The following is a 26,506-nucleotide window of genomic DNA, read 5'->3' as shown; positions in this document are numbered from 1 at the left end:
GCATTCTGAAAATGTGATATGACCACAGAGAAAAAGCTATGTTTATAAAATACTGCAATTTGCAGGTTGGCTTGAACTGAGCCCTTTATCCCTTAGCAGTTCTGTAGTCTGAGGTGGTCTCTCTCATTTGAGGGAAAGCATAGAAAGCAGACTGATTGTGGAGCCTTCCAGGCTTTGCGCTTAGTGAATTAGTCACAGCCTAAACAGGTTCTCTCAGGTCTGAGACGGTGTGTGTGTGTGCGTACGCGGGTCAGAGGGGACAGCAGGAGACTGATTTCACCTGACAAGCCCTCAAACATCTTCAACACAGCGAAACAGCATTTACAGTGTTAAGTCAATTTACTAGTTGACTACTCTTTTCTCTGAGGAAAGGCTTGTTTCGTGTGTGTGTGTGTGTCTCTCTCTCAGAGGGGACACCAGGAGACTGATCTCACCTGACAAGCCCCGAACACCTTTAACACAGCAAAACAGAATTCAGTGTTCAATAGTTTGTGTATTTTCTAGTTGACTACTATTTTCTCTGAGAAAGGGCTTGTTTCGTGTGTGTGTGTGTGCTTGCATGCGACTGAAAGTGGAAGAGAAACTATGGTGTTGTGAATCATACAGGCAAGACACACTCTTTGTGAGAATTTCAGTATCTCTACAAGTGAACCATAGCACATAAAAGAGGAAATAAATGAAGTCTAAATGGAAGTAGTAGGGGAACGTTGCTTTCTAAAAGTCAGCCTTCTTACCTCGTTTCTGCATGTAGGTGAACAGGTCATCCAGGAACTCCTTTCTGTTGGGGTCACTGTCAAGCTCATACAGCTGAAGGTGAAAGCCATTGCGTTTCAGTCAGTCTTATCTTTTGATACTTTTAAATATACCACTCAAGTCCAACATGCATTTGTATTTATTGAATTGCTTCTAACTAATTGTCTAACTAAAGGAAAGTATCATCAAGCAATCACTACTAATAAATAGTAAGGGTTCATTATATAAAATCTGACCTGTGACCTTCTCTATGAGATGAACAACATTCTTTCTTTACTGCTAGATAGGTATTTGATGACCTGTTGTGTTCTGAGTGCTAACCAAAGCCTGGTTCAGCCATAATGTGCTCCAGACCAGATACGTACCTTAGCAAAGTCTCTGGAGGCCTCTCCTCCTCTTCCTCTTCCACTGTCATTCTCATCAGCCCAAGCAGCGCTCCCATTCTGCGGAGAGATGACAGAATGAACACTCAGTACACCCAAACATATACACATTAGGGGCTGTGGCGGTCATTCAATTTTGTCCGCCGGCTATTGTCATGCAAATGACTGCCGGTGTCACAGTAATTGACTGATAATAAAACAAATTGAGCATTTCAAAGACTCCACGCATACAAGCAGCTGATGTGCGCCTTCGGAACATCTACATTTAAAAAAGTTCCATGAATCCATTTAACCCTTTAGAACCAATAGCTGCAGTCAAAGGCCCTTCTTTAGAATTATTATAGCGGCCGCAAACTGCCTTTTTTTTCTACAATAATATCTGTGTCTAGCTAGCTAGCCAGCCAGTTAGGAAAGAAAATTTGTGTGTGGCGGTAAATGTAGGATGCGCTCGCGAAGCGTCAACCTCAGCTGTCACTCTCGCTAACTAGCCATACAGACAACTAGCTAACTAGCCACCGAAATGGAGATTAGTCATTTGTGTTTATCTGTTGGGCTTAGGTCACAACAACTCCATGCTTCACGGTGGGAATCACACATGCAGAGATCATACCTTCACCTACTCTGCGTCTCACAAAGACATGGCGGTTGGAACCAAAATCTCCCATCAGACCAAAAGGACAGATTTTAACCGGTCTAATGTCCATTGCTTTCCTGGCCAATGCAAGTCTCTTCTTATTAATATTGGTGTCATTTAGTAGTGGTTTCTTTGCAGCAATTCGACCATGAAGGCCTGATTCACGCCGTCTCCTCTGAACAGTTGGATGTTGAAATGTGTCTGTTACTTGAACTCTGTGAAGCATTTATTTGAGGCTGGTAAGAAGAAGGGTGGGGGTGTATGTTTCATGATTAACGACTCATGGTGTAATTTAACAACATACAAGAACTCAAGTCCTTTTGTTCACCTGGCCTAGAATTCCTCACAATCAAATGCAGACTGTATTATTTCCCAAGAGAACTCTCCTCGGTTATCGCCACAGCCGTGTATATCCCCCCGCAAGCTGATACCAAGACGGCCATCAAGGAACTTCACTGGACTTTATGCAAACTGGAAACCATATATCCTGAGGCTGCATTTATTGTAGCTGGGGATTTTAACAAAACTCATTTGAGAACAAGGCTACCTAAATTCAATCAGCATATCGATTGCAGTACACGAGCAGGTAACACACTCGACCACTGCAACTCTAACTTCAGCGATGCATACAATGCCCTCCCTTTGGCAAATCTGACCATGACTCCATCTTGTTGCTCCCCTCCTATAGACAGAAACTAAAACAGGAAGTGCCCATGCTTAGGTCTATCCAGCACTGGTCTGACCAATCGGATTCCACGCTTCAAGATTGCTTCGTTCACGTGGACTGGGATACGTTCCGAGTAGCCTCAGACAATAACATATACGCTGACTCGGTGAGCGAGTTTATAAGGAAGTGTATATGATATGTACCCACTGTTACTATGACAACCTTCCCTAACCAGAAACCGTGGATTGATGGCAGCATTTGGGCAAAACTGAAAGCACATACCACAGCATTTAACCATGGCAAGGCGACTGGAAATATGGCCGAATACAAACAGTGTAGTTATTCCCTCCATAAGGCAAAGTGTCAAGTATAGAGACAAAGTGGAGTCGTAATTCAACGGCTCAAACACGAGACGTATGGGTCTACAGACAATCACGGATTACAAAAGGAAAACCAGCCCCGTGTTAATCCTCGCAAGGCTGCCTGCCCAGACCGCATCCCTAGCCGCATCTTCAGTGCATGCGCAGACCAGTTTGCTGGTCTGTTTACAGACATATTCAATCAATCCCAGTCTGCTGTCCACACGTGCTTCACACTGTTCCTGTTCCCAAGTGAAGGTAACTGAACTAAATCACCTGGGTCTCGACCCTGCCCTGTGCAACTGGGTCCTGGACTTCCTGACAGGCCGCCCCCAGGTGGTGAAGGTAGGAAACAACATCTCCACTTCACTGATCCTGAATACTGGGGCCCCACAACGGTGCGTTCTCAGCCCCCTCCTGCACTCCCTACTCACCTACGACTGCGTGGCCATGCACACCTCCAACTCGATCATCAAGTTTGCAGACGACACAACAGTGGAGGCTTGACTACCAACAACGAGGAGACAGCCTACAGGGAGGAGATGAGGGACCTCGGAGTGTGGTGTCAGGAAAATAACCTCTCACTCAATGTCAGCAAAACAAAAGAGATGATTGTGGACTTCAGGAAACTGCAAGTCGACGGGACAGCAGTGGAGAAGGTGGAAAGTTTTAAGTTTCTCTGTGTACATATCACCAGCAAATGGTCCACGCACACAGACAGTGTGGAAATGGTCCACGCACACAGACAGTGTGGTGAAAAAAAATGTGTCTTGTCACCGAAAACCCTTACTAACTTTTACAGGTGCACAATTGAGAGCATCCTATCGGGCTACATCACCGCCTGGTACGGCAACTGCACTGCACACAACCGCAGGGCTCCCCAGAGGGTGGTACTGCCTGCACAACGCATCACTGGGGGAAAACTACCTGCCCTCCAGGACACCTACAACACCCGATGTCACAGGAAGGCAAAAAAAGATAATCAAGGACAATAACCACCCGAGCCACTACCTGCTCAACCCGCTTCCATTCAGGAGGAGAGGTCAGTACAGGTGCATCATAGCTAGGACAGAGAGATTAAAAAACAGCTTCTATCTCAAGGCCATCAGATTGTTAAAACAGCCATCACTAGCACAGAGAGGCGGCTGCCTACCTACAGACTTGATATCATTGGCCACTTTAATAAATATAACACTTGTCACTTTGATAATGCCACTAATAATGTTTACATATCTTGCATTAGTCATCTCATATGTATATACTGCATGCTTCATTATCTTTTCTTACTATCTATTGCATCTTAGCCACTCTGTCACTGCTGATCTATATATTTTATACTTATATATTCTCATCCCATTCCTTTACTAGATTGTGTGTATTAGGTAGTTGTTGTGGAATTGTTAGATATTACCTGTTAGATACTGCTGCACTGTCGGATCTAGAAGCATAAGCATTTCACTACACTCGCAATAACATCTGCTAACCATATGTATGTGACCAATAGAATTTGAATATTGTTCTATGGTCACATTTATGATTATTTAAAATATTGTTATATGTAAATTATAAGTATAATATATTAATTATACTTGGTACATTGAGTGAGTAATTTACTCAAATTTAAATACTCTAGAGTTTGTTGTGTTGATTTTTTTTTATAGTGATTGTACATAACGGAAGACAAAATGAGTGTTACTCCTATTGACATGAATCTGCTCTTCAAAACTAAGTTAACTTCTAATTGTCATTTGTTCTTTATTTTAGAGCAGTGGGTTTGAAATGTGTGAGAAAATTAGCTTTATCTTGAAAACTATCAGTAATCTACAGCAGCATTATAGAATTCTATTGGGGTCTAAAGGGTTATTATAAACTGGGTGGTTTGAGCCCTGAATGCTGATTGGCTGACAGCCGTGATATATCACATTGTATAGCTCGGGTATGAGAAAACATTAGTTTTTATTGCTTTAAATTAGGTTGGTAACCAGTTTATAATAACAATAAGGCAGCTCGGGAGTTTGTGGCATATGGCCAATATACCATGGCTAAGGGCTGTAACCAAGCACGCTACGTTGCATCGCGCTTAAGAACAGCCCGTAGTGGTGGAATATTGGCCATATACCACACCCCCTCGGGCCGTAATGCTTAAATATACACCCTCACAATAAACCCTTTTTTACATTTTATGCAGGTGTAAAGAAACATATGAAGAAAATGTATTTCAGAAGAACCGCATATGAGTCGGCCTACTGTATGTTATCTGGCTATGCGCTTATAAGCCCCGTGCCATTATTTTATTGTAAGAATAATATAATTGAACTTAGCAGAATGAAATAGAAAGTATATTTTTTCCCATTCCGAAGCGAGTGCGCATATTTCAGAGGCTGTTGAGTGTAAAAGTGTTCATTTGAAACAGGTCCTACATGCTAGATTTAGTGTTATTTGGCAAATTTAGTTGTGAATGATAAACATTACAATGTCTTAGAAAACAAAATATAAACTCAGCAAAAAAAGAAACATCCCTATTTCAGGGTCCTCTTTTCCAAAGATATTTGGATTTTTACTAAATAACTTCATTGTAAAGGGTTTCAACACTGTTTCCCATGCTTGTTCAATGACCCATAAACAATTAATGAACAGGGACCTGTGGAACGGTCGTTAAGACACTAACAGCTTACAGACGGTAGGCAATTAAGGTCACAGCTATGAAAACTTAGGACACTAAAGAGGCCTTTCTACTGACTCTGAAAAACACCAAAAGAAAGATGCCCAGGGTCCCTGATCATCTGTGTGACTGGGCCTTAGGCATGCAGCAAGGAGGCAAGAGGACTGCAGATGTAGCCATGGTAATAAATTGCAATGTCCGTACTGTGAGACGCCTAAGACAGTGCTACAGGGAGAGAGGACAGACAGCTGATCGTCCTTGCAGTGGCAGATTACGTGTAACACCACCTGCACAGGATCTGTACATCCAAACATCACACCTGCAAGACAGGTACAGGATGGCAACAACAACTGCCTGTGTTACACCAGGAACGCACAATCCCTCCATCAGTGCTCAGACTGTCCGCAATAGGCTGAGAGAGGCTGGACTGAGGGCATGTAAGCCTGTTGTAAGGCAGGTCCTCACCAAACATCATCGGCAACAACGTCACCTATAGGCACAAACCCACTGTCGCTGGAGCAGACAGGACTGGCAAAAAGTGCTCTTCACAGACATCCTCCTCCCTCATGTGGTACCCTTCCTGAAGGCTCATCCTGACATGACCCTCCAGCATGACAATGCCACCAGCCATACTGCTCGTTCTGCGCGTGATTTCCTGCAAGACAGGAATGTCAGTGTTCTGCCATGGCCAGCGAAGAGCCCGGATCTCAATCCATTGAGCACGTCTGGGACCTGTTGGATCGTAGGGTGAGCGCTAGGGCCATTCCCCGCGGAAATGGCCGGGAACTTGCAGGTGCCTTGCTGGAAGAGTGGGATAACATTTCACAGCAAGAACTGGCAAATCTGGTGCAGTCCATGAGGAGGTGATGCACTGCAGTACTTAATGCAGCTGATGGCTACACATGTCTGTGGTACTTGTTCAGTTTGTCTCAGTTGTTTAATCTTGTTACTTTCATACTAATATCTACACATGTTAAGTTGCTGAAAATAAACGCTGTTGACAGTGAGAGTACGTTTCTTTTTTTGCTGAGTTTATAATGGGCTGAGTGATGCAACTATAGGCTATTTGAAAAAGTTGCTAAATAATATTGCATCTGTTATTTGCCTCAGGCTGCACACCCTGTTCTCTCATCAAGTAATCATATTTTAACCCATCCGAATATTCACAATTTAATCTCTTCTTCACTAATATGTAAAATGTGTTTTTACTTAGAATGGCCCATTAGCAAATGGGTAGGTACAGGGGCAAATGGCAGGTCGTCCAGATGCACTCGGATTGTGAATGGAGGCTGCTTTCCCGCGGTTTGCATCATTCCCGGGTAGGCTACTTCAGTTTAACAAACAAACAAACAAAACAAAACAAACAAACAAGCACGCACGCACCCCGAAACATTTAAATAAACTGTTGTCAGCTCCCATCTCTGCACGATTGAGAAAGGAATGAAGAAGAGAGAGGATGGAAACGCATGGTGGTGAGATATTTTGAAACTAAAAAGGTAATATGTCAGCATATTCTTTATGAAAATATTTTAAAAATGCCCTATTACAAGGCTATTTAAAATAAAAACACAAATTCACTATAATTGTAGGCAAACTCTGTAAGCCATCCTGCACAAATCAGTGAACCAACAGCGTCACCTAGGCCTATACGTTCTCTCCCTGACTCATGGATAGAAAGTTTGGAGCATTTCATAATGCTTGGTTCACTCCAGACCTGACTGCCCTCGACCAGCACAAAAACATCCTGTGGCGGACTGCAATAGCATCGAATAGTCCCCGCGATATGCAACTGTTCAGGGAAGTCAGGAACCAATACACGCAGTCAGTCAGGAAAGCAAAGGCCAGTTTTTTCAAGCAGAAATTTGCATCCTGTAGCTCTAACTCCAAAAAGTTCTGGGACACTGTAAAGTTCATGGAGAACAAGAGCACCTCCTCCCAGCTGCCCACTGCACTGAGGCTAGGTAACACGGTCACCACCGATAAATCCATGATAATCAACAAGCATTTCTCAACGGCTGGCCATACCTTCCTCCTGGCTACTCCACCCTCGGCAGACTCAGAAGCCTCGGTTTTTCTAATGACTGCCTTGCCTGGTTCACCAACTACCTGGCAGACAGAGTTCAGCATGTCAAATCGGAGGGCATGTTGTCTGGTCCTCTGGCAGTCTCTATGGGGGTGCCACAGGGTTCAATTCTCGGGCCGACTCTTTTCTCTGTATATATCAATGACGTTGCTCTTGCTGCGGGTGATTCCCTGATCCACCTCTACGCAGACGACACCATTCTGTATACTTCTGGCCCTTCCTTGGACACTGTGCTATCTAACCTCCAAACGAGCTTCAATGCCATACAACACTCCTTCCGTGGCCTCCAACTGCTCTTAAACGCTAGTAAAACCAAATGCATGCTTTTCAACCGTTCGCTGCCTGCACCCGCACGCCCGACTAGCATCACCACCCTGGATGGTTCCGACCTAGAATATGTGGACATCTATAAGTACCTAGGTGTCTGGCTAGACTGTAAACTCTCCTTCCAGACTCATATCAAACATCTCCAATCTAAAATCAAATCTAGAGTCGGCTAATCCGCAACAAAGCCTCCTTCACTTCACAGTGCCATCCGTTTTGTTACTAAAGCACCTTATACCACCCACCACTGCGACCTGTATGCTCTTGTCGGCTGGCCCTCGCTACATATTCGTCGCCAGACCCACTGGCTCCAGGTCATCTACAAGTCCATGCTAGGTAAAGCTCCGCCTTATCTCAGTTCACTGGTCACGATGGCAACACACACCCGTAGCACACGCTTCAGCGGGTGTCTCACTAATCATCCCTAAAGCCAACACCTCATTTGGCCGCCTTTCCTTCCAGTTCTCTGCTGCCTGTGACTGGAACCAATTGTAAAAATCGCTGAAGTTGGAGACTTATCTCCCTCACCAACTTTAAACATCTGCTATCTGAGCAGCTAACCGATCGCTGCAGCTGTACATAGTCCATCGGTAAATAGCCCGCCCAATTTACCTACCTCATCCCCATACTGTTTTTATTTACTTTTCTGCTCTTTTGCACACCAGTATCTCTACCTGCACATGACCATCTGATCATTTATCACTCCAGTGTTAATCTGCAAAATTTTAATTATTCGCCTACCTCCTCATGCCTTTTGCACACAATGTATAGACTATTTTTTTCTTCTGTGTTATTGACTTGTTTATTGTTTACTCCATGTGTAACTGTGTTGTTGTCCGTTTACACTGCTATGCTTTATCTTGGCCAGGTCGCAGTTGTAAATGAGAACTTGTTCTCAACTAGCCTACCTGGTTAAATAAAGGTGAAATAAATAAAAATAAGGTAACCAGTCCATCCAGTAGGCTATGCATAATAACACAGTCCACCCCCAAAAGGCGATTACTAAAATGTGTTTACTTTTGGAGCATAGGATAGACCAATTATGTACCAAAGACATCTTAAATCTTTTTTTTGTTGTGTTTTTCTTCCATGGGTAATATGCAGTGATGTGATTTTGGATTGCATTTACATTGATGGTAGTGGCTAGAGGGACAATAGAGCCCCGAGTACCAGGCCATTAGCAACCTGATGGTCGTTAGCAAGTTAGGTACTACCAATGCATGTCCAGAGTACATAAGAAATTACAGTGACTCAATGGTCACATGGAATTTGACTGCGGTCATGACTCATGACTGCCAGTGTGGCGGTAATAGTCACCGCGACAGCCCTACAAACACTCATAATGCATTTATTTGGAACCTATGAGAGAAGCCTAAGGAGTTGTGTTCCTCAGAAGCTCCTGTGCCCTTCCCTTCCCCCATTAGCCAACATCTCCATTTCACCTAAACCATCTACATCTGGGCCCGGACCCAGACCTGCCCCCACCAGGCCTTCCAACCCAGCTGGATATCTTGAGCCCCTCCATCCCTCAACCCAAACGCAGCAGGCAGCCAGGTTCATGGGGTGTAGCAAGGCTGACAGACAGACAGACAGGTCAGTAGCCCTCACCAGAGGCGGCTTGGTCAGGGGGGCAGGGGGGTCACTCAGTGGCCCCACGGGATGGAAGATAAAGGAACATAGGGGTAGAAGGTAAAACAGTATGTGCAGAACAGGAATTTTTCCTTTAAGACAAACCCAATAAAAGTAATCAGGAATCAAAACAAGATCCGGACAGGAGAGAGAAGAGAGGGGCTGTTAATAGCCCCAAGCCCATTGGTCAGTACAAAAGAAAACTCCTGAAAACAAGAGGCAGGAGGCCATAGGTTGCCAAGGCCACAGAGAACAAGTTATTTTCACCAGCTCACTCACTGGGCTTGTGTACATCTATATCTTAATGGTTGCCAATGGTCATGCAGTCTAAATAGATATTTATATCAGCTTAAAAACACAGATTTCAATCCAGTTATGATTGAACTATCACTAAGTGTTTCTAAGTAACTGGTCAAACAAATAGCTTTTTACAATAAAAATCAAACACTTTAGGCGTAAACTTCCACTATCTAAGGGCTCAGACACACCAATAGCATTGGCTGGTTGAGAGTTCTTTGCAAATCTGAACAGAGCGACGGCTGTAATTTGCCCACCAATTTAACAAGTAGAATCTGTGAAAATGTGAGCAGTCAGACCATCCACCAACGGGTGGTCCATAAAACACAGCGTGCTTAACAAATCGGCAGACGAACACTAGATCCACATTTGGTGCAATGTGTGTGTGCTTCAAGTAACAAAGATTACAACAGGACCATCAAGAAAGTACACATGCAAAATAGTACATTTAGAAATCTTTATTAATCCCCCAGCACACTATTTGGTTGCTTTTGTTCAAATTAGACAATTAGAAATTATTATAATAGCAGATAATTCAGATGACCATGCAGAATCCCATATACTTTATTTACTTTTTCATTCAAAATGTTGTGATCTGTATGTCATAAACGACATTGTTGTTCTCTTTTCCATGTAAAAAGCCATAAACCTAGATCTGTCACACTAAATCATTTCACTAGTCTGGCTAACACTGAACTCTCAAAGTCCTTCTGACTTCAGAGTCTGGAATGGCTCTTTGATGTTATCGGCACAATGCTTCGATAATGAAGGTGGCTGTGCTTTTACTGGTTGTCTCTCCTCTGTCTTTCTCACTCAAACAACCAGACCCACAGCCCCCCCATTACAACGGTTGGATTTTCAAATCCAAACAGTGAGAGGTCTCAACCCCAGAGGGGGGAAAAAATGACATTTGAGAGAACCAAATCTGTAAGTGAGTGACTCATGACTGAAGAGCATAACTACTGGAATATGGATCGATGTTTGGGACTTTGTATGTCAAAAAAGATACACGTCAAATAACGCTATTTGACGTGTCAAATAAGCTCATAATTTGATATGTCAAATAACACAATTCTTATGATAAAATGTTGTGCGCGCTGAATTTGCACGTGCAAGCCAAGCACCACCATTACGATCACTGTCAAAGCTGAACAATACTGTGTTGGTAATAAGGCATTATTTGTTCGACCGAATGAGAAAGCGTCTGTGTGAGCATTTGAAATTAGATCAGGATCAAACAACCAGGATCAAAAATGTTTGCAAATATCTTTGATACAGATGTTATCAGCAACTTCTGGGGTACCTAGCTAGCACCAATGCAACCAGCCTGAAAACAATAAACAGAAGAAACTGAAGTAATTTACTCAATATTCTTAGCAATGATTTAGGAATCCATGTGAGTAAGTATTAGCTAGCCACTTGTGGTTCTATTGAAATAACTAGCTAGCCTGTTACTTAACCCTGTTGCCCAAAACTAACGCTATTAGCAGCCAGCTAGCTTTACCTGGCTACTATGGCTTGAACGGACCAGGGTTACCTGCTGTGCAGCTAGCCACAATAAGGATTAGCAACTATAGTGGAATTTGCGGTTTGGTTTCAATATAAAAGTCCCTATTTGAAAGTGATGCAGAAGGTTACAATTGGTGGAATCATGCCATATTTAGACTAGATAATGTTAAACATGGTTGGAATGTTGGAATGTGGAGCAATGAAATGGGGTATCAGTCTACTCGGTGAAACCCAGAGAACACAACTGTGAAGAGTACGCAAATATTAGCTTCGTAGCTCTTATTGCAGGACTTGACTGTGGGAAATCACCTCCCCATTCAGCCTATTGACATTCATATTGTACTATACAGCCTTATCTAACGATTGGGGATCAATGAAATGGGGTATCGGCCTCCTCAGTACCCAAGTGCTTTTCCCCCAAAAGTCTTCAAGAGTTCAGGCTCCAAAACATCCACCTTGTATTGTTTTTCCTCCAGAAAAGTGTTCAATATACATAGTAGGTTGACTGGTACAGTAAATGTGGCCCAATTCAGTGGTTTCAGAGTCCCGCAATAAGAGCTACGATGCTAATGTTCTCTGGGTGTCACTGAGTAGACTGATACACCATGTCATTGATCCACAATCCATAGGTAAGGCTGTACAGTGAAATACGTATGCCCCCAATGCCATTCTAAAGTATAATACATCCAGTGTGATTTCAACAGCTTTTTGTAAAAATTAACAAATTCTTGTCTTTGTGGATTTTATATAAAACAACATTCCAACCTCATTTAGCATGATCTATTCCATTAAGGCATGTTTCCACTATTTGTATTATTTGCATGACTTTCATTGAGATCGAGGCAAACCGCAAATTCCACTATTGTGGCTAATCCTTATTGTGGCTAGCTTCACATAGGTGGATCCGACCAACATTAATCAAATAAGAACTGTTAGGGTCATTTTAGATGACACTTAGTTAGCTAAGATGTCATTTTGCTATGTTTTGGGGGAAGAACATTGGTTTCATCCATCAGCTAGGTAGCTTTTTTTTTACAACCAGCACTGTCCAGAGTTTGGGGAAGTGTGTCTTTGCTCGTATGGGAGCGGGATGGGCACGAGACAAAAAAAACTTTACCAGCATCATAGCATACGTTATTGCGGGACTCTGAAACCACTGAATTGGGCCACATTTACTGTACCAGTCAACCTACTATGTTGTGACATGTAATACGGGTGATAGTTATTACACATGGATTACAGTATGTCAAAAATGTATGAACGTCTTAAATTGTAACATGCAGTCATATTCAGATGCTGATTGGTCAACAAGCTTATTTGACACGTCAAATAGTGTTATTTGACTTGGGTCTTTGCGTGTCAAAGATACACACGGCATTCCATACTGGTAGCCCCCTCCCTCCATAGGGTGAATATATAATATGATAACTATTGACAGTGAGCAGTGACTGTTGGGTTATTGGCTGCCATTTGTTAGAGTACACACATGCACAAATCTCCCCAAGGGACAAGGTGTGTGTGACATCACAGGCAACAAAGGTCTGTGTGATAGAATGTCACAGCTAAATGACAGACTTCCAGCGTCTGGGTCAGACTACCTGTCCACTGACCCACGTCTGTTTCGGCTACTGCCTACCTTTTAACCGACTGTCTGCTCCAGGGGCCAGAGGATTTCCCCTTCCCTGGACGTACCCTCCTAAATGGACAGCTACTGGGTATACAGGCTTGTAAATTCCTCAGTCTATATTCTGTCTGTATATTGTTTATTGCTAGCAAGTGAAGTGAAGACGATTGTGATTATGCTCCGATCCTTGGGAGTCCGTGATTGGGAGTCCCATAGGGAGGTACACAATTGGCCCAGCGTCGTCCGGACCGTCATCGTAAATAAGAATTTGTTCTTAACTGCCTTGACTAGTTAAATAAAAAGGTTACACGCACACACCAAAAAGTTATTTTGTTTGCATTGTCCCCATTACCAGTATAAACAATTTATTTCACTTACTTGCTGTGCTGTTTCGTTGTTCATTTGTTCAGTCATTTCATTCTCAACCAGGATTTCTATGGGACGCTGTTTGGATCTTTGCAGGTCAAAAAGATACACGTCGAATAAGCTTGTGACCAATCAGGACCTAAATATGATTGCATGTCACATAATAATTTAATGCGTTCATATATTTTTAAAGTAGTTATTACACATGGATTACACTATCATTCATATTTCATGTCACAACGATTCAGCTATGATGCTGGTAAAGTTGTTTTGCGCACCTACAGTGCAGGTCATAAAAAAAGCTAACTAGCTCATGGATGCAAATAATGTTCTTCCCCAAAAACATAGCAAAACGACAATCTAGGTGTCATCATCTAAAATAACTCTAATTTATAAAACAGTTCTTATTTGATTAATGATGGTCGGATCCATCTATGCGAAGCTAGCCACAAGGATTAGCCACAAGAGTGGAATTTGCGGTTAGCCTTCAAAATAAAATTATGGCATAATTCTAATATTAGTATTAAATTTGCATCACTGTCAATTATATACTTTTATTTTGAAGGCAAACCGCAAATTCCACTATTGTGCCTAATCCTTATTGTGGCTAGCTTCACAACACATAACCCAGTCCAGTCAAGCCTCACTAGCCAGACGAAGCTAGCTGGCTGCTTATAAGATTAGCTTTGGGCAACAGGGTTAAGTAGCTGGTTTGCTATTTTCATGAACTGAAGTTCAATTTCAGTAGGCGAACAACAAGTGGCAACCTAGCTAATACTTACTAACAAGGATTCCTAAATCATTGCTAAGAATATTTTTTAAATGACTGCAGTTTCTACTGGTCATTGTTTTCAGGCTGCTTGTATTGGTGCTAGCTAGGTACCAGGCTAAAGCTAGCTACCCCATGAAGTTGGGGCCAAACAAATGATGCTTTATTACCAACACGGCATTGTAAACACATCGTTCGTGGCCGGTGTTTGCAGACTTTTTTGTACAGCTTGGACAGTGCTACTGTATCTTTTTTGACAAGGAAATACCCAAAAGGCGTTCCATAGTATGCATGTCTTGAAACTAAAAGCAATGACGCTATTGGGGGGGGGGGGGGGGGCATGAGTGTGTGTTGCCGAGGCTGTCAACTTTTTTCTCTTTCCCTCTCCAGTCTTTCAGCGTAATGCTGTTAGCAGGTTTACTGACCAGGCGGTGGGAGGGACAAACAAGCAGTGTCTGCCACAGCTAGAACTACATCTCAGAGAGGAGAGAACTGGACTGATGACAATATAGCACTAAGCCCGGGCACGATTACATATACAGTGGGGAGAACAAGTATTTGATACACTAACGATTTTGCAGGTTTTCCTACTTACAAAGCATGTAGAGGTCTGTAATTTCTATCATACTTCCAACTGTAAGAGACGGAATCGACAACAAAAATCCAGAAAATCACATTATGATTTTTAACTTATTAATTTGCATTTTATTGCATGACATAAGTATTTGATACATCAGAAAAGCAGAACTTAATATTTGGTACAGAAACCGGTGTTTGCAATTACAGAGATCATACGTTTCCTGTAGTTCTTGACCAGGTTTGCACACACTGCAGAAGGGATTTTGGCCCACTCCTCCATACAGACCTTCTCCAGATCCCTCAGGTTTCGGGGCTGTTGCTGGGCAATATGGATTTTCAGCTCCCTCCAAAAGATTTTCTATTGGGTTCAGGTCTGGAGACTGGCTAGGCCACTCCAGGACCTTGAGATGCTTCTTACGGAGCCACTCCTTAGTTGCCCTGGCTGTGTGTTTCGGGTCGTTGTCATGCTGGAAGACCCAGCCACAACCCATCTTCAATGCTCTTACTGAGGGAAGGAGGTTGGCCAAGATCTCGCGATACATGGCCCCATCCATCCTCCCCTCATTTACGGTGCAGTCGTTCTGTCCCCTTTGCAGAAAAGCATCCCCAAAGAATGATGTTTCCAACTCCATGCTTCACGGTTGGGATGGTGTTCTTGGGGTTGTACTCATCCTTCTTCTTCCTCAAAACACGGCGAGTGGAGTTTAGACCAAAAATATTTATTTTTGTCTCATCAGACCAGATGACCTTCTCCCATTCCTCCACCGGATCATCCAGATGGTCATTGGCAAACTTCAGACGGGCCTGGACATGCTCTGGTTTGAGCAGGGGGGCCTTGCGTGCGTGGCAGGATTTTAATCCATGACGGTGTAGTGTGTTACTAATGGTTTTCTTTGAGACTGTGGTCCCAGCTCTCTTCAGGTCATTGACCAGGTCCTGCCGTGTAGTCCTGGGCTGATCCCTCACCTTCCTCATGATCATTGATGCCCCACGAGGTGAGATCTTGCATGGAGCCCCAGACCGAGGGTGATTGACCATCATCTTGAACTTCTTCCATGTTCTAATAATTGCGCCAACAGTTGCCTTCTCACCAAGCTGCTTACCTATTGTCCTGTAGCCCATCCCAGCAGTGTGCAGGTCTACAATTGTATCCCTGATGTCCTTACACAGCTCTCTGGTCTTGGCCATTGTGGAGAGGTTGGTTTGATTGAGTGTGTGGACAGGTGTCTTTTATACAGGTAACGAGTTCAAACAGGTGCAGTTAATACAGGTAATGAATGGAGAACAGGAGGGATTCTTAAAGAAAAACTAAACAGGTCTGTGAGAGACAGAATTCTTACTGGTTGGTAGGTGATCAAATACTTATGTCATGCAATAAAATGCTAATTAATTACTTAAAAATCATACAATGTGATTTTCTGGATTTTTGTTTTAGATTCCGTCTCTCACAGTTGAAGTGTACCTATGATAAAAATTACAGACCTCTATATGCTATGTAAGTAGGAAAACCTGCAAAATCGGCAGTGTATCAAATACTTGTTCTCTCCACTGTATATGTAATCTCAACATAAGTGTGGCTCTTTGAGCTGCTCATCAAGTGTCCTTTATATATACAAAGGACACTTGATGAGCAGCTCAAAGAGCCACACTTATATTGAGATGGAGGAACCATGCCAGAAATGCAAATCATTTGGAAAAAGGCCCATTTCTGGCAAAACAAAAGCAGTAGGTTTTATTTTGAGAAGTAAACATCAACATAATATTTGAAATACTAGCTGGAGCTGGATAATACATCTCCGGGATAAGTGTTGTGTATTGCAGTGTGTAATGTGTTTACATTCTTTACATATGCTTCTATCAACATCTCTCTCACACACATGTACAACCCCTCCTCCAAGTTGAATGTCTACACATACCCGAGGAACAACACAAAACACACATTAAAAACAAATGTTTGGAGTCACGCCTCCATTTTGGTGGAGGAAGCCAGGCGAGCTGGAACAGGAGGGGTTAATGGCAGGCGCTAGGCAGCTTTAAAGGGGGAGGGGACAGAATTGATTGCTCAGGATGTTGACAGCACTTCTCCAATTTGATAAGCAGCTGATATTAGATGAAGAGGCTTGTTTGTAATTAAAGCATTTTGTGATTTTCCTTCATTTCTCCAGAGGGGCCCGATGGAAAGAGCTAGTTCAAAACGTGCCGTTGTGTGGCTCTGAAGTGTGGTGCTTACAATGGGAAATAAATGAAAAAGATAAACCTTGGCTCTGGGCAAATCCACTCTACCGCAAAACTACACAAGCACACTAAAGCAGGTCAACCTGCAGCACATACTGCAAGAGAACAGCCTACTGAACTAGGCCATTGTCATGTTGTAGATAACTTGGCAGATAAACACTGAACATGCGTCTGCGACAGGGTGGAGAGCAGGGAAGATCATTTTCTCATTGGCTGGTTTAAACGTGTGTCTGGCTGGCTTGCAGTTCTGGTTTCCAGAGTTGCATTATGCTCGTATGGAGCTAGGCTAGGGTTAATCAACGAAGGCACGTGTGTCCCTGACATATCAGAGTCGTATTTAACCGGAGGCAGGCCGGAGCTGCTGCAGCCCCCTAACCCCTCCACTCCACCTAGCTGCCACAGCCCCTCCTACAGCTTCATGCTACAGGCCCTGGCTCTCTCCACCGGGGCCTGGCCAGCGATCGAACAGAGGCCCGATCAATAGCTCTGGATGTGCAAACATGGTGAACTCCCCAACCCCCTCCAGACACAATCTCACCACACGGGTCAATACTCATCTTCCTCATACTTGTGCTATGATCAGGGTAACTGAGATCGGGGAAAATTTCATCATCATCGCTAAGACTCTGGTGTGGCTTCACCCAATCCCCTTGAGCAAGAGCTTCAAGTTTGGGACTGGGGCTTGGGAATTTCCATTGGAAACACTCCTATCCCCTATCTGGCTGAATTAATAATAAAACCCATAATCACCTACAAGCTAGCCGGAACAAAGAGCCACTTTGCAAAAAACACAAACAATATCACTACGGTAACCGTAGGTTATAAATTATGTCTAGAGAAATGCCATTGTACTACCAGCTTGACCTAGTCAACCATTTTTATTTATTTTACCTTTATTTAACTAAGCAAATTAGTTAAGAACAAATTCTTATTTTCAATGATGGCCTAGGAACAGTGGGTTAACTGCCTGTTCAGGGGCAGAACGACAGATGTTTACCTTGTCAGCTTGGGGATTTGAACTTGCAACCTTTCGGTTACTAGTTCAACGCTCTAACCACTAGGCTACCCTGCCACCCCAATGACAGGCAGACTTTGCTAAAATACACACATTCCACTGTAAATCCACACACAGTAACGGGACCTCACAATATTGGGGGAGCAGAGCAGTTACCATCTCACAGACGTCTCTAGATCACACTCCCCTTACTAATCTTTTCCTCTAAAATGACTAGCTGTCAAACTGGAAGATTGAGGGAAATCTCTAAAACAGACATGGGGAGGGGTGGTAATTTAATCATATTCAGGGTTGTCTCTGGGCTAAGCATACCACAATGCTTCTGAGATAGTTCTGGAATCCAGCCAGACGCTGGAGATAAATGACAAGAAACATGCAAATGAGCATTTCCATACAGTTAACTCTATACACCATAATTATGTCTGGTTCTTTCTCTCAGGTCCAAAAACCATGTGCTAAAATAAACATGCAGTGGTTAAATTTTCCTTATGTTTTGTCTCACATTAAAACAGCAAATGCCTACACAATTAAATGACCAAAATTAAATTACAGCTAGTCAGAATGTTTCCCAGTCTTTCTATAATGTAACTTCATTGTACCATAATGAAAAAAAATAAGAAAACTTCAATTATTTGCTTTGTACATTACTCAATTACTGGTTGGGAAGTGATGGATTAAAGCAGATTAAATGTACAGCAAGCACCTCCTTTGTTACTGAACTCATACTGCGTTGTCACTCTCCTTGGTGTCCCCTAAAGCTGCCAATCCCCTTCCCTATGTCGGACATTGATACTGCCCTCTCAGCACGCTTAAAAAAACAGGCATTGCAGGGGGCTGCCATCTTTAATCCAAATCAAATAATTGGGCTTTATCCCTCTGCGGGACTCATATAATGATTTATATTGCCTCTTGCTGTGGTGGGGGAGGGGGTGCTGAGTGGATAGGGCTGTAAAGTATCTCATGGTGAGCTGGCCATATGCTATGCTAGCACAAAGGCTCTCACTAATCACAATTCCATGCTCACAGGGAGTAAATCTCACTGCTAACGCTGGAACATATGGTGAAATTCCTCCACACACACACACACACACACACACACACACACACGACCAGATTCTCTCTGTTCACATTTGGAACTACCACAATGCATTCAAAAGCTCATGCATCATTATATGAAACGCAGCAGGGTTCTGAATCAGATCAGAGCCTGCCTGCCTCTGGATGTCCAGTCATGTTGGAGGGAGATGTATTTCTTTGGGGAGCAGCAGACAGAACGGTGGGGAGCCAGGGACAAGGGGCCAAACGTCCAGAGGGGGGAGCATGTCGCTACCTGCCCATCCTGCGATTTGTCTTGCACCTCTAAAGAGAAGAGGCATGTGAAAGGCAGGTAGGCCTCAGGACAGACCACCACCCTCCATTAAATCACTCCAATTACAGAGCAAAGAGAACGACAGAGAGGACAAAACAGACACTGACTGACCAACTAACTTTTTAACCTTGTCCAACTTGGCTTCTTCAGACCCTCCAAGTCACCATAAGTAAGGGTTTGAAACTCAGAGGACAAAGACAGGGTCTTAGAGAAAGCCAGGGCGTATCAACATTCTGGGTAAACATTTCTACTGCTGGCGACCAGTAAGTCTGGTTCGTCAAATGAACTGGCTGCATTTGTTCAGCTCCAGCCCTTTCACCTAGACACCACATTCCTCAGGCAGAGAGAGATCCCCTCCCCCACTCTCTCTCTCTCACCCGCTGCCCCCTTTCCCCGCCTCATGCAAATGCAACGTTTACAGGCTGGCGTGGCCAGAAGTTCACACTCATTGGTTCAAAGACCCCTTTCAGAGCCAGAGTAAACTTATCAAAACACATCTGTGGCTCAACATGCACCATACCACTGGCGCTTTAGGAGTGAACATCTGAGAACCGAACTGTAATGGGTTGACTTTTCCAATCGAACTACTGAATGTGCAGATTTGCATGAGACCCAGTTCCCCCTTTAATATAATTGGATTTGGAGCTATTAGCTTTGTTCTCTGAAGTGTAGTGACCATTTTATTTGAAGTGCTCTCAGAGGTGGGGGAGTGAGAAGAGACGATAGTGCTAAAGTAGTTCCAGTGAACAAACAAGTGGGAGATTTTAAGACTAAAATTGAAGTACATTATACGTACAATAAAACTACATTTATTTGAAGCCATTAAAGTCAAGACTGCTCAGAGCGAACACTGCTCTATGCACGTCAAAAGAGCCATTAGCCTTTTTTGTTGGGTTAAAATTTTGGGCTAAAAATACGTTGCATATCTCACATTCATCCACCTCAACCCAGTGCTAATGGTAGCTGTAGACATCACATAGCACGGTCAGCTGTTATAGCCATTCTCATTATACTGCAGAGCCAAAGGAATTCAATACATTCAGAAATAAACAAAGGCCTTTCTGCTATTAAGCCACATCACATATGAAATGGGGCCAGGGCCACAAATCCTGCTGTGAAATGACTTCTTTGTCTGGTGGGGATATAAAAAAAAAACAGAGTGCTTCATTCAGAGCAGAGGCTTTCCTTCTTAACTCCTAACGTCACATAGCAGCTAGCAGGAAGAATTTTCCCCATCCTGAAGTATCAGATGGCGTTAGTCATATTCCCAATTCAAACACAGCCCTTTTGCAGAACAGAGCAGAACGGGGCAAAGGCTAAATCGATAGGGACTGATTTCCCTTTTCAGTGGCTGCGGGTATCGGTTTTGTCTCAGCTAGTGTTAAGTGTGTGGGGGTGTTCCACCTCTGACAAGCTGGTCGGCTCCCTAGAGGACCAGGCTGGTGTTCCACTGTGGGCCCGCTGCCGCTGTTGAGATGAGAGGAGTTGCGGCCCCGTGGCTCCTGGATCGTCCACCCTGGCCTCGGCTTCAGCCTGGCCGTCGCGCATCTGGAGCACATCTCCAGGCCCCAGGGAGGCAACAGAGGGGAGTCCAGCTACTATTCTGGCTGCTATTGTTCTATTGTACATTCTCACAAAGTCACTTCATGTGGCGGGCTAATACAGTATGCAAAGGGAAGTGTGTTATATCAAGCTAAAGTCTGACAAAAATGTACTTTAATTTACTTTAATAAACAGCTGTCCATATGTCAAGTGAAATGTCATATTTCCAATACCCTGTGGTTTAAAATGAGTTACAACACTGAGTAAGAGGTCAGTATGTGGCATGTAAAAACATTCCTCCAAGGATTTATTTAGGTCCAATATGAAGTATTTAATGTGTACATGCCCTTTATGTTTCATGTTTATTGTCACATACACAGTGAAATAACTTTCTTGCTTGCTCTTTCCCAACAAAGCAGCAATCAATAGTACTATTAAAAAAATAAGTATGAAAAAGTAGAACAAAAACACACAAATATAAGAAGCTCACGAGAAAGTAAGTAAGCTATATACAGAGTCAGATCCATGGTTAGTTCCAATACCATATTTACAATGTGCAGGGATACTGGAGTGATAGAGGTAGATATGTATAGGGTTAAGGTGAAGAGGCATCAGGATATATGATAAACAGAGTAGCAGCAGCGTATGTGGTGATTGTATGCCAGTGTGTGTGTGTGTGTTGAGTCAGTATGAATGCGTGTGCGTGTTATGTACACCCTACCCACTCTAATTTGCATACCGCCCCAACACATCCACATATGACGCAATCTCTATTGAACTCCACATTGGCCTCTCCCACCTGGACAAGAGGAACACCTATGTGGGAATGCTGTTCAATGACTACAGCTCAGCATTCAACACTATGGCGCCCTCCAAGTTCATCAAAAAGCTGAGGACCCTGGTACTGAACACCTTCTGCAACTGGATCGGACCACCCCCAGGTGGTGAGGGTAGGCAACAACACATCCGTCACACTGACCCTCAACACGGGGGCCCCTCAGGGGTGCGTGCTCAGTCTCCTCCTATACTCCCTGTTCAACCACAACTGTGTGACATGGACATGGGCCCTCAGATCCTCAATAAAGTTATACAGCTGCACCATTGAGAACATCTTGACTGGCTGCATCACCACTTGGTATGACAACTGCTTGGCATTCAACGACAAGGAGAGCTCTCTGTCATCCAGGACCTCTATACCAGGCAGTGCCAGAGGAAGGCCCTACAAATTGTCAAAAAGACTCCAGCCACCCAGGTAAGGCTGGGCAATATGACATAAAAATAATTTATCTATTTTTTCAAAAAGTTATGGGCGATTCGCAATATAGATCTTGATTTCTTAAATATTTTCTCGAAATAAGCTTTGTTGTACAATTAAAAGGTAAAATACACTGCATTTAAAACAGTCAAAAATAATCTAAAAAATTCAGGGGTTGTGAAATTATACATAGCATAGGCTAAATAAATATAATACTTACACAATTACAATTATGTATTTACTCAAAACAGTTTAACATGCTTTTTTGCAATAATCACTAATCTGGCTTTCAAGTCAGTCTATAAAAATGCCATTTTTGTAACAAATTTAACCACAAACATGCATAAAGCACATTCCCTAATAATGAGCAATTCTGGTAGCGGGCATTGTAGAAAATTAAACACAGCTAGGTCTCAATCTCTCAAGCACAAACCCACATGCTAGTGAGTAGCCAAGTTCATTTTAATATTTCAAGTTTAGCCAACTTGTATCTATTTGCTAACTAACAAAAGGTAAAACAGTTGAATTGTTATGGATATACTCTTCAGTCCATCTCTAACTGTTTGAACAGCATGCTAGCCTGTCCACTTTGTTCAGAGGTTGAACTGAAGTGGCCTACCTTATTTCTCAGAATGAGAAAAGTTGCCAATTCCTTGTATAATTGTTTTTTATGCTCATTTATAAAAACACAGACAAAACAGCTAGTATAACAGTCTTTGGCTAAAATGCTGCTAGCGGTACCCCAATGCCGCACACAACTGAAACTGAGCATTCATTGATTCTTCCTATTTGGAAGTCTGCTCTTCACACAATTTTAGGAGTTGAGACATAAGAAAAGGTATCGTTAAAAAGGTTAGCTTCTCCACTATTAGAGTAAAATCATTTCTTAATGTGTTCCAGTATTCACATGAGTGATTCTATTGGACCAAACCTCATGCAAATACAGAGTGGAAACCGCTTGTCAGAGAGGAAGAGGTTATCTTTCATCTTCGTTGTTGTGAGTGACAGGTGGAGGAGCTTGATGTATGTGTAAATGAAAAGTGCACAGTAACAGCAGAAGGATCGAAGGAGACAAGACCAAAAGACAACATGGATAACAAGGGGACAAATGTTTTTTTTTTTTTTTTTTTAAGTGATTCTTGCGATACAGGCATTTGCAAAATAGTGCTAAAACATTCATTTTAATTAATCAAATTAATTCGATATATTGTCCATCACTAGACCCAAGTCATGGACCGCTGACTCTGCTACTGCACGGCAAGCACTACCGATACACCAAGTCTGGAACCAACAGGACCCTAAAACAGCTTCTACCCCCATGATCGCTAAATATTTAACCAAATAGCTACCTGGACTATCTGCATTGAACCTTTTTACATTAACTCTTGACTCATCACATACACTGCTGGAACCGTGTATTATCTATTCTGTTGCCTAGTCACTTTATCCCTACCTACAGTGCCTTCTGAAACTATTCAGACCCCTTGACTTTTTCCCCATTTTGTTAAATTACAGCCTTGGAGCCGCAATTCAACGGCTCAGACACGAGACCGTATGTGGCAGGTTCTACACAGACAATCACGGACTACAAAAAAAAAAAAAAAAAAAAAAAAAAAACTGGCACGACACGGACACCTACGTCTTATTTACAGACAAACTAAACACCTTCTTTGCCCACTTTGAGGATAATACAGTGACACTGATGCGGCCCGCTACCAAGGACTGCGTAGTTAGACATTTAAACATGTTAACCCTCGCAAGGCTGCCGGCCCAGACGGCATCCATAGCCGCAGCCTCAGAGCATGCAGAGACCAGCTGGCTGATGTGTTTACGGAAATATTCAAATCTCTCCCTATCCCTATCTTAATGCTTCAAGATGGCCACCATTGTTCCTGTACCCAAGAAAGCAAAGGTAACCAAATGACTATCGCCGCGTAGCACTCACTTCTGTCATCATGAAGTGCTTTGAGAGTTGAGTCAAGAACATATCACCTCCACCTTACCTGTCACCCTAGACCCACTTCATTTGCATACCGCCCAAATAGGTCCACAGACGCTACAATCTCCATCACACTGCCCTATCCCATCTGGACAAGAGGAATACCTATGTAAAAATGCTGTTCATTGACTATAGCTCAGCATTCAACACCATACTACCCTCCAAGCTCATCATTAAGCTTGAGGCCCTGGGTCTCTCAACCCCATACTGTGCAATTGGGTCCTGGACTTCCTGACGGGCCTTCCCCAGGTGGTGAAGGTAGGAAACAACATCAACACTTCGCTGACCCTCAACACAGGGGCCCCACAAGGGTGCAAGCTCAGCCTCCTCCTGTACGCCGTTGACCCATGACTGAGTGGCCATGCACGCCTCCAACTCGATCATCAAGTTTGCAGATGACACATCAGTAGTAGGCTTGATCACCAACGACGAAGAGACCGCCTATAGGGAGGAGGTGAGGGCACTCGGCGTGTGATGCTAGGAAAACCACCTCTCACTCAACGTCAACAAAACAAAGGAGATGATTGTGGACCTCCGGAAACATCAGAGGGAGCACCCCCCTATCCACATCGACGGGACAGTAGTGGAGAAGGTGGAAAGTTAAGTTTCTCGGCGTACACATCACATACAAACTGAAATGGTCCACCCACACAGACAGTGTGGTGAAGAAGGTGCAATAGCACCTCTTCAACCTCAGGAGGCTGAAGAAATGTGGCTTATCACTGAAAATCCCCACTAACTTCTACAGATGCACAATTGAGAGCATCCTATCGGGCTGCATCATCGCCTGGTACGGAAACTGCACCGCCCACTACCACAGGGCTCTCCAGAGGCTGGTAGCGGTCTGCACAACACATCACCGGGGGCAAACTACCTGCCCTCCAGGACACCTACGGCACCTGATATCACAGGAAGGCCAAAAAGATCATCAAGGACAACAACCACCCGAGCCACTGCCTGTTCACCCCACTACCATCCAGAAGGCAAGGTCAGTACAAGTGCATCAAAGCTGGGACCGAGAGACTGAAAAATAGCTTCTCTCTCAATGCCATCAGACTGTTAAACAGCCATCACTAACAGAAGCTGCTTCCTACATACAGACTTGAAATCATTGGCCACTAACAAATGGATCACTAGTCACTTTATTATGATGATTATTTATTTTTCACTCCTCATCCCAGATGTATACACTGTATTTTAAACCATCTCTTGCATCTTGCCTATGCCGCTCGGGCATTGCTAATCCATATATTTATATGTATATATTCTTATTCCATTACTTTACTTAGATTTGTGTGTATTAGGTAGTTGTGGAATTGTTAGATTACTTGTTAGATATTGCTGCACTGTCAGAACTAGAAGCACAAGCATTTCGCTACACTCGCAATAACATCTGCTAACCATGTGTATGTGACCAATACAATTATTGTTACACTGTATTTATTCCTTGTTATTTTTTAGATATATATTTTTACGTCTCTCTACATTGTTGGGAAGCATTGGAGTGTCAGTGTGAATGAGTGTGTAGAGTGTGCATAGAGGGTCAATGCAGATAGCCTGGTGAAGGCATTTTGTTAGTTATTTTTAGTCTTATGGCTTGAGGATATACAAGCTATTCAGGAGCCGTTGGTGTCAGACTTGTTGCTTCGGTACCGTTTGCCTTGTGGAAGCAGAGAGAACAGTCTCTGGCTTGGGTGGCAGGAGTCATTTTTCCGGGCCTTCCTCTCACATACTTGACTGGGTGGTTCAAGAATAGAGTTCCTGCTAAACAAGGAAATAACTATTCACTTAGCAGTCAAATCATAAGAGTAAACAATCCGCTGACATTGACTATATTGAAGCCATAAAGCCTACAGAAAGACTTGACATTTGTATAACAAATAACTGATTGAAATAGGGATATTTATGACATGTCTCGGATGTGATTTAAAACTGTACTATACACATTGAAATCAAAGTAGTGCAAAAGGTGATGTTTAAGAATGTTCTTCCCCCCCCAAAAAAAGGTACATTAAAAACTCACCTTTCTAAACACAATTGCAAAATTTAATTTGTGGGAAAAGAATGACAATTTGTATCTTTCTGCATTAGGGCAATTCCATTGGTAACAGAATGATGCCGAGACTCAAGATTTGGCCACTTTAAAATCTATGCCAAATAATAATCAATGATTGCAAAGTTTTAATTTGAACAATTTCCACTTTTACAAAAACACATTTACTTTGGAACAGCAGCGCAGACGCAAAGTTTGGTAACAGAATTAACGTTTTTTCTGTTTGCGCTGTCATTCTGTTACCAAACTTTGCATCTGCATTGTTCTCCAAATGAATGTGTTTTTGTAAAATGTGAGAGAAAAAAAAGTTACATTTTGTAGATACTCCTCTAGGAGGATTGTCCAAAACGAACCTCTATCATCATTCGTTAAAAAGTTATTGGAGTTTTTACCCTTGTAG

The 26,506-nt window shown here is 43.0% G+C and overlaps 1 protein-coding gene across 2 annotated transcripts in view; it reads right to left on the bottom strand.

Annotated features, from left to right (window-relative positions):
• Positions 1 to 26,506, bottom strand: part of LOC110526363 (AT-rich interactive domain-containing protein 3B) — an 80,507-nt gene that overhangs the window by 35,816 nt on the left and 18,185 nt on the right. For both annotated transcript variants that reach the window (XM_021607268.2, XM_021607267.2), the window contains exons 3-4: positions 1,119 to 1,196; positions 735 to 807 (exon numbers count right to left, since the gene is read on the bottom strand). In XM_021607268.2, the coding sequence (XP_021462943.2) occupies positions 735 to 807; positions 1,119 to 1,196 (151 nt within the window). The remainder of the gene's footprint in view (positions 1 to 734; positions 808 to 1,118; positions 1,197 to 26,506) is intronic.

Source organism: Oncorhynchus mykiss, chromosome 6 (genome assembly GCF_013265735.2).
Source record: "Oncorhynchus mykiss isolate Arlee chromosome 6, USDA_OmykA_1.1, whole genome shotgun sequence".
NCBI classification, from domain to species: domain Eukaryota; kingdom Metazoa; phylum Chordata; class Actinopteri; order Salmoniformes; family Salmonidae; genus Oncorhynchus; species Oncorhynchus mykiss.
The sequence above is the reverse complement of the archived record's forward strand: the minus strand, read 5'-3'. Positions and strand labels throughout refer to the sequence as shown.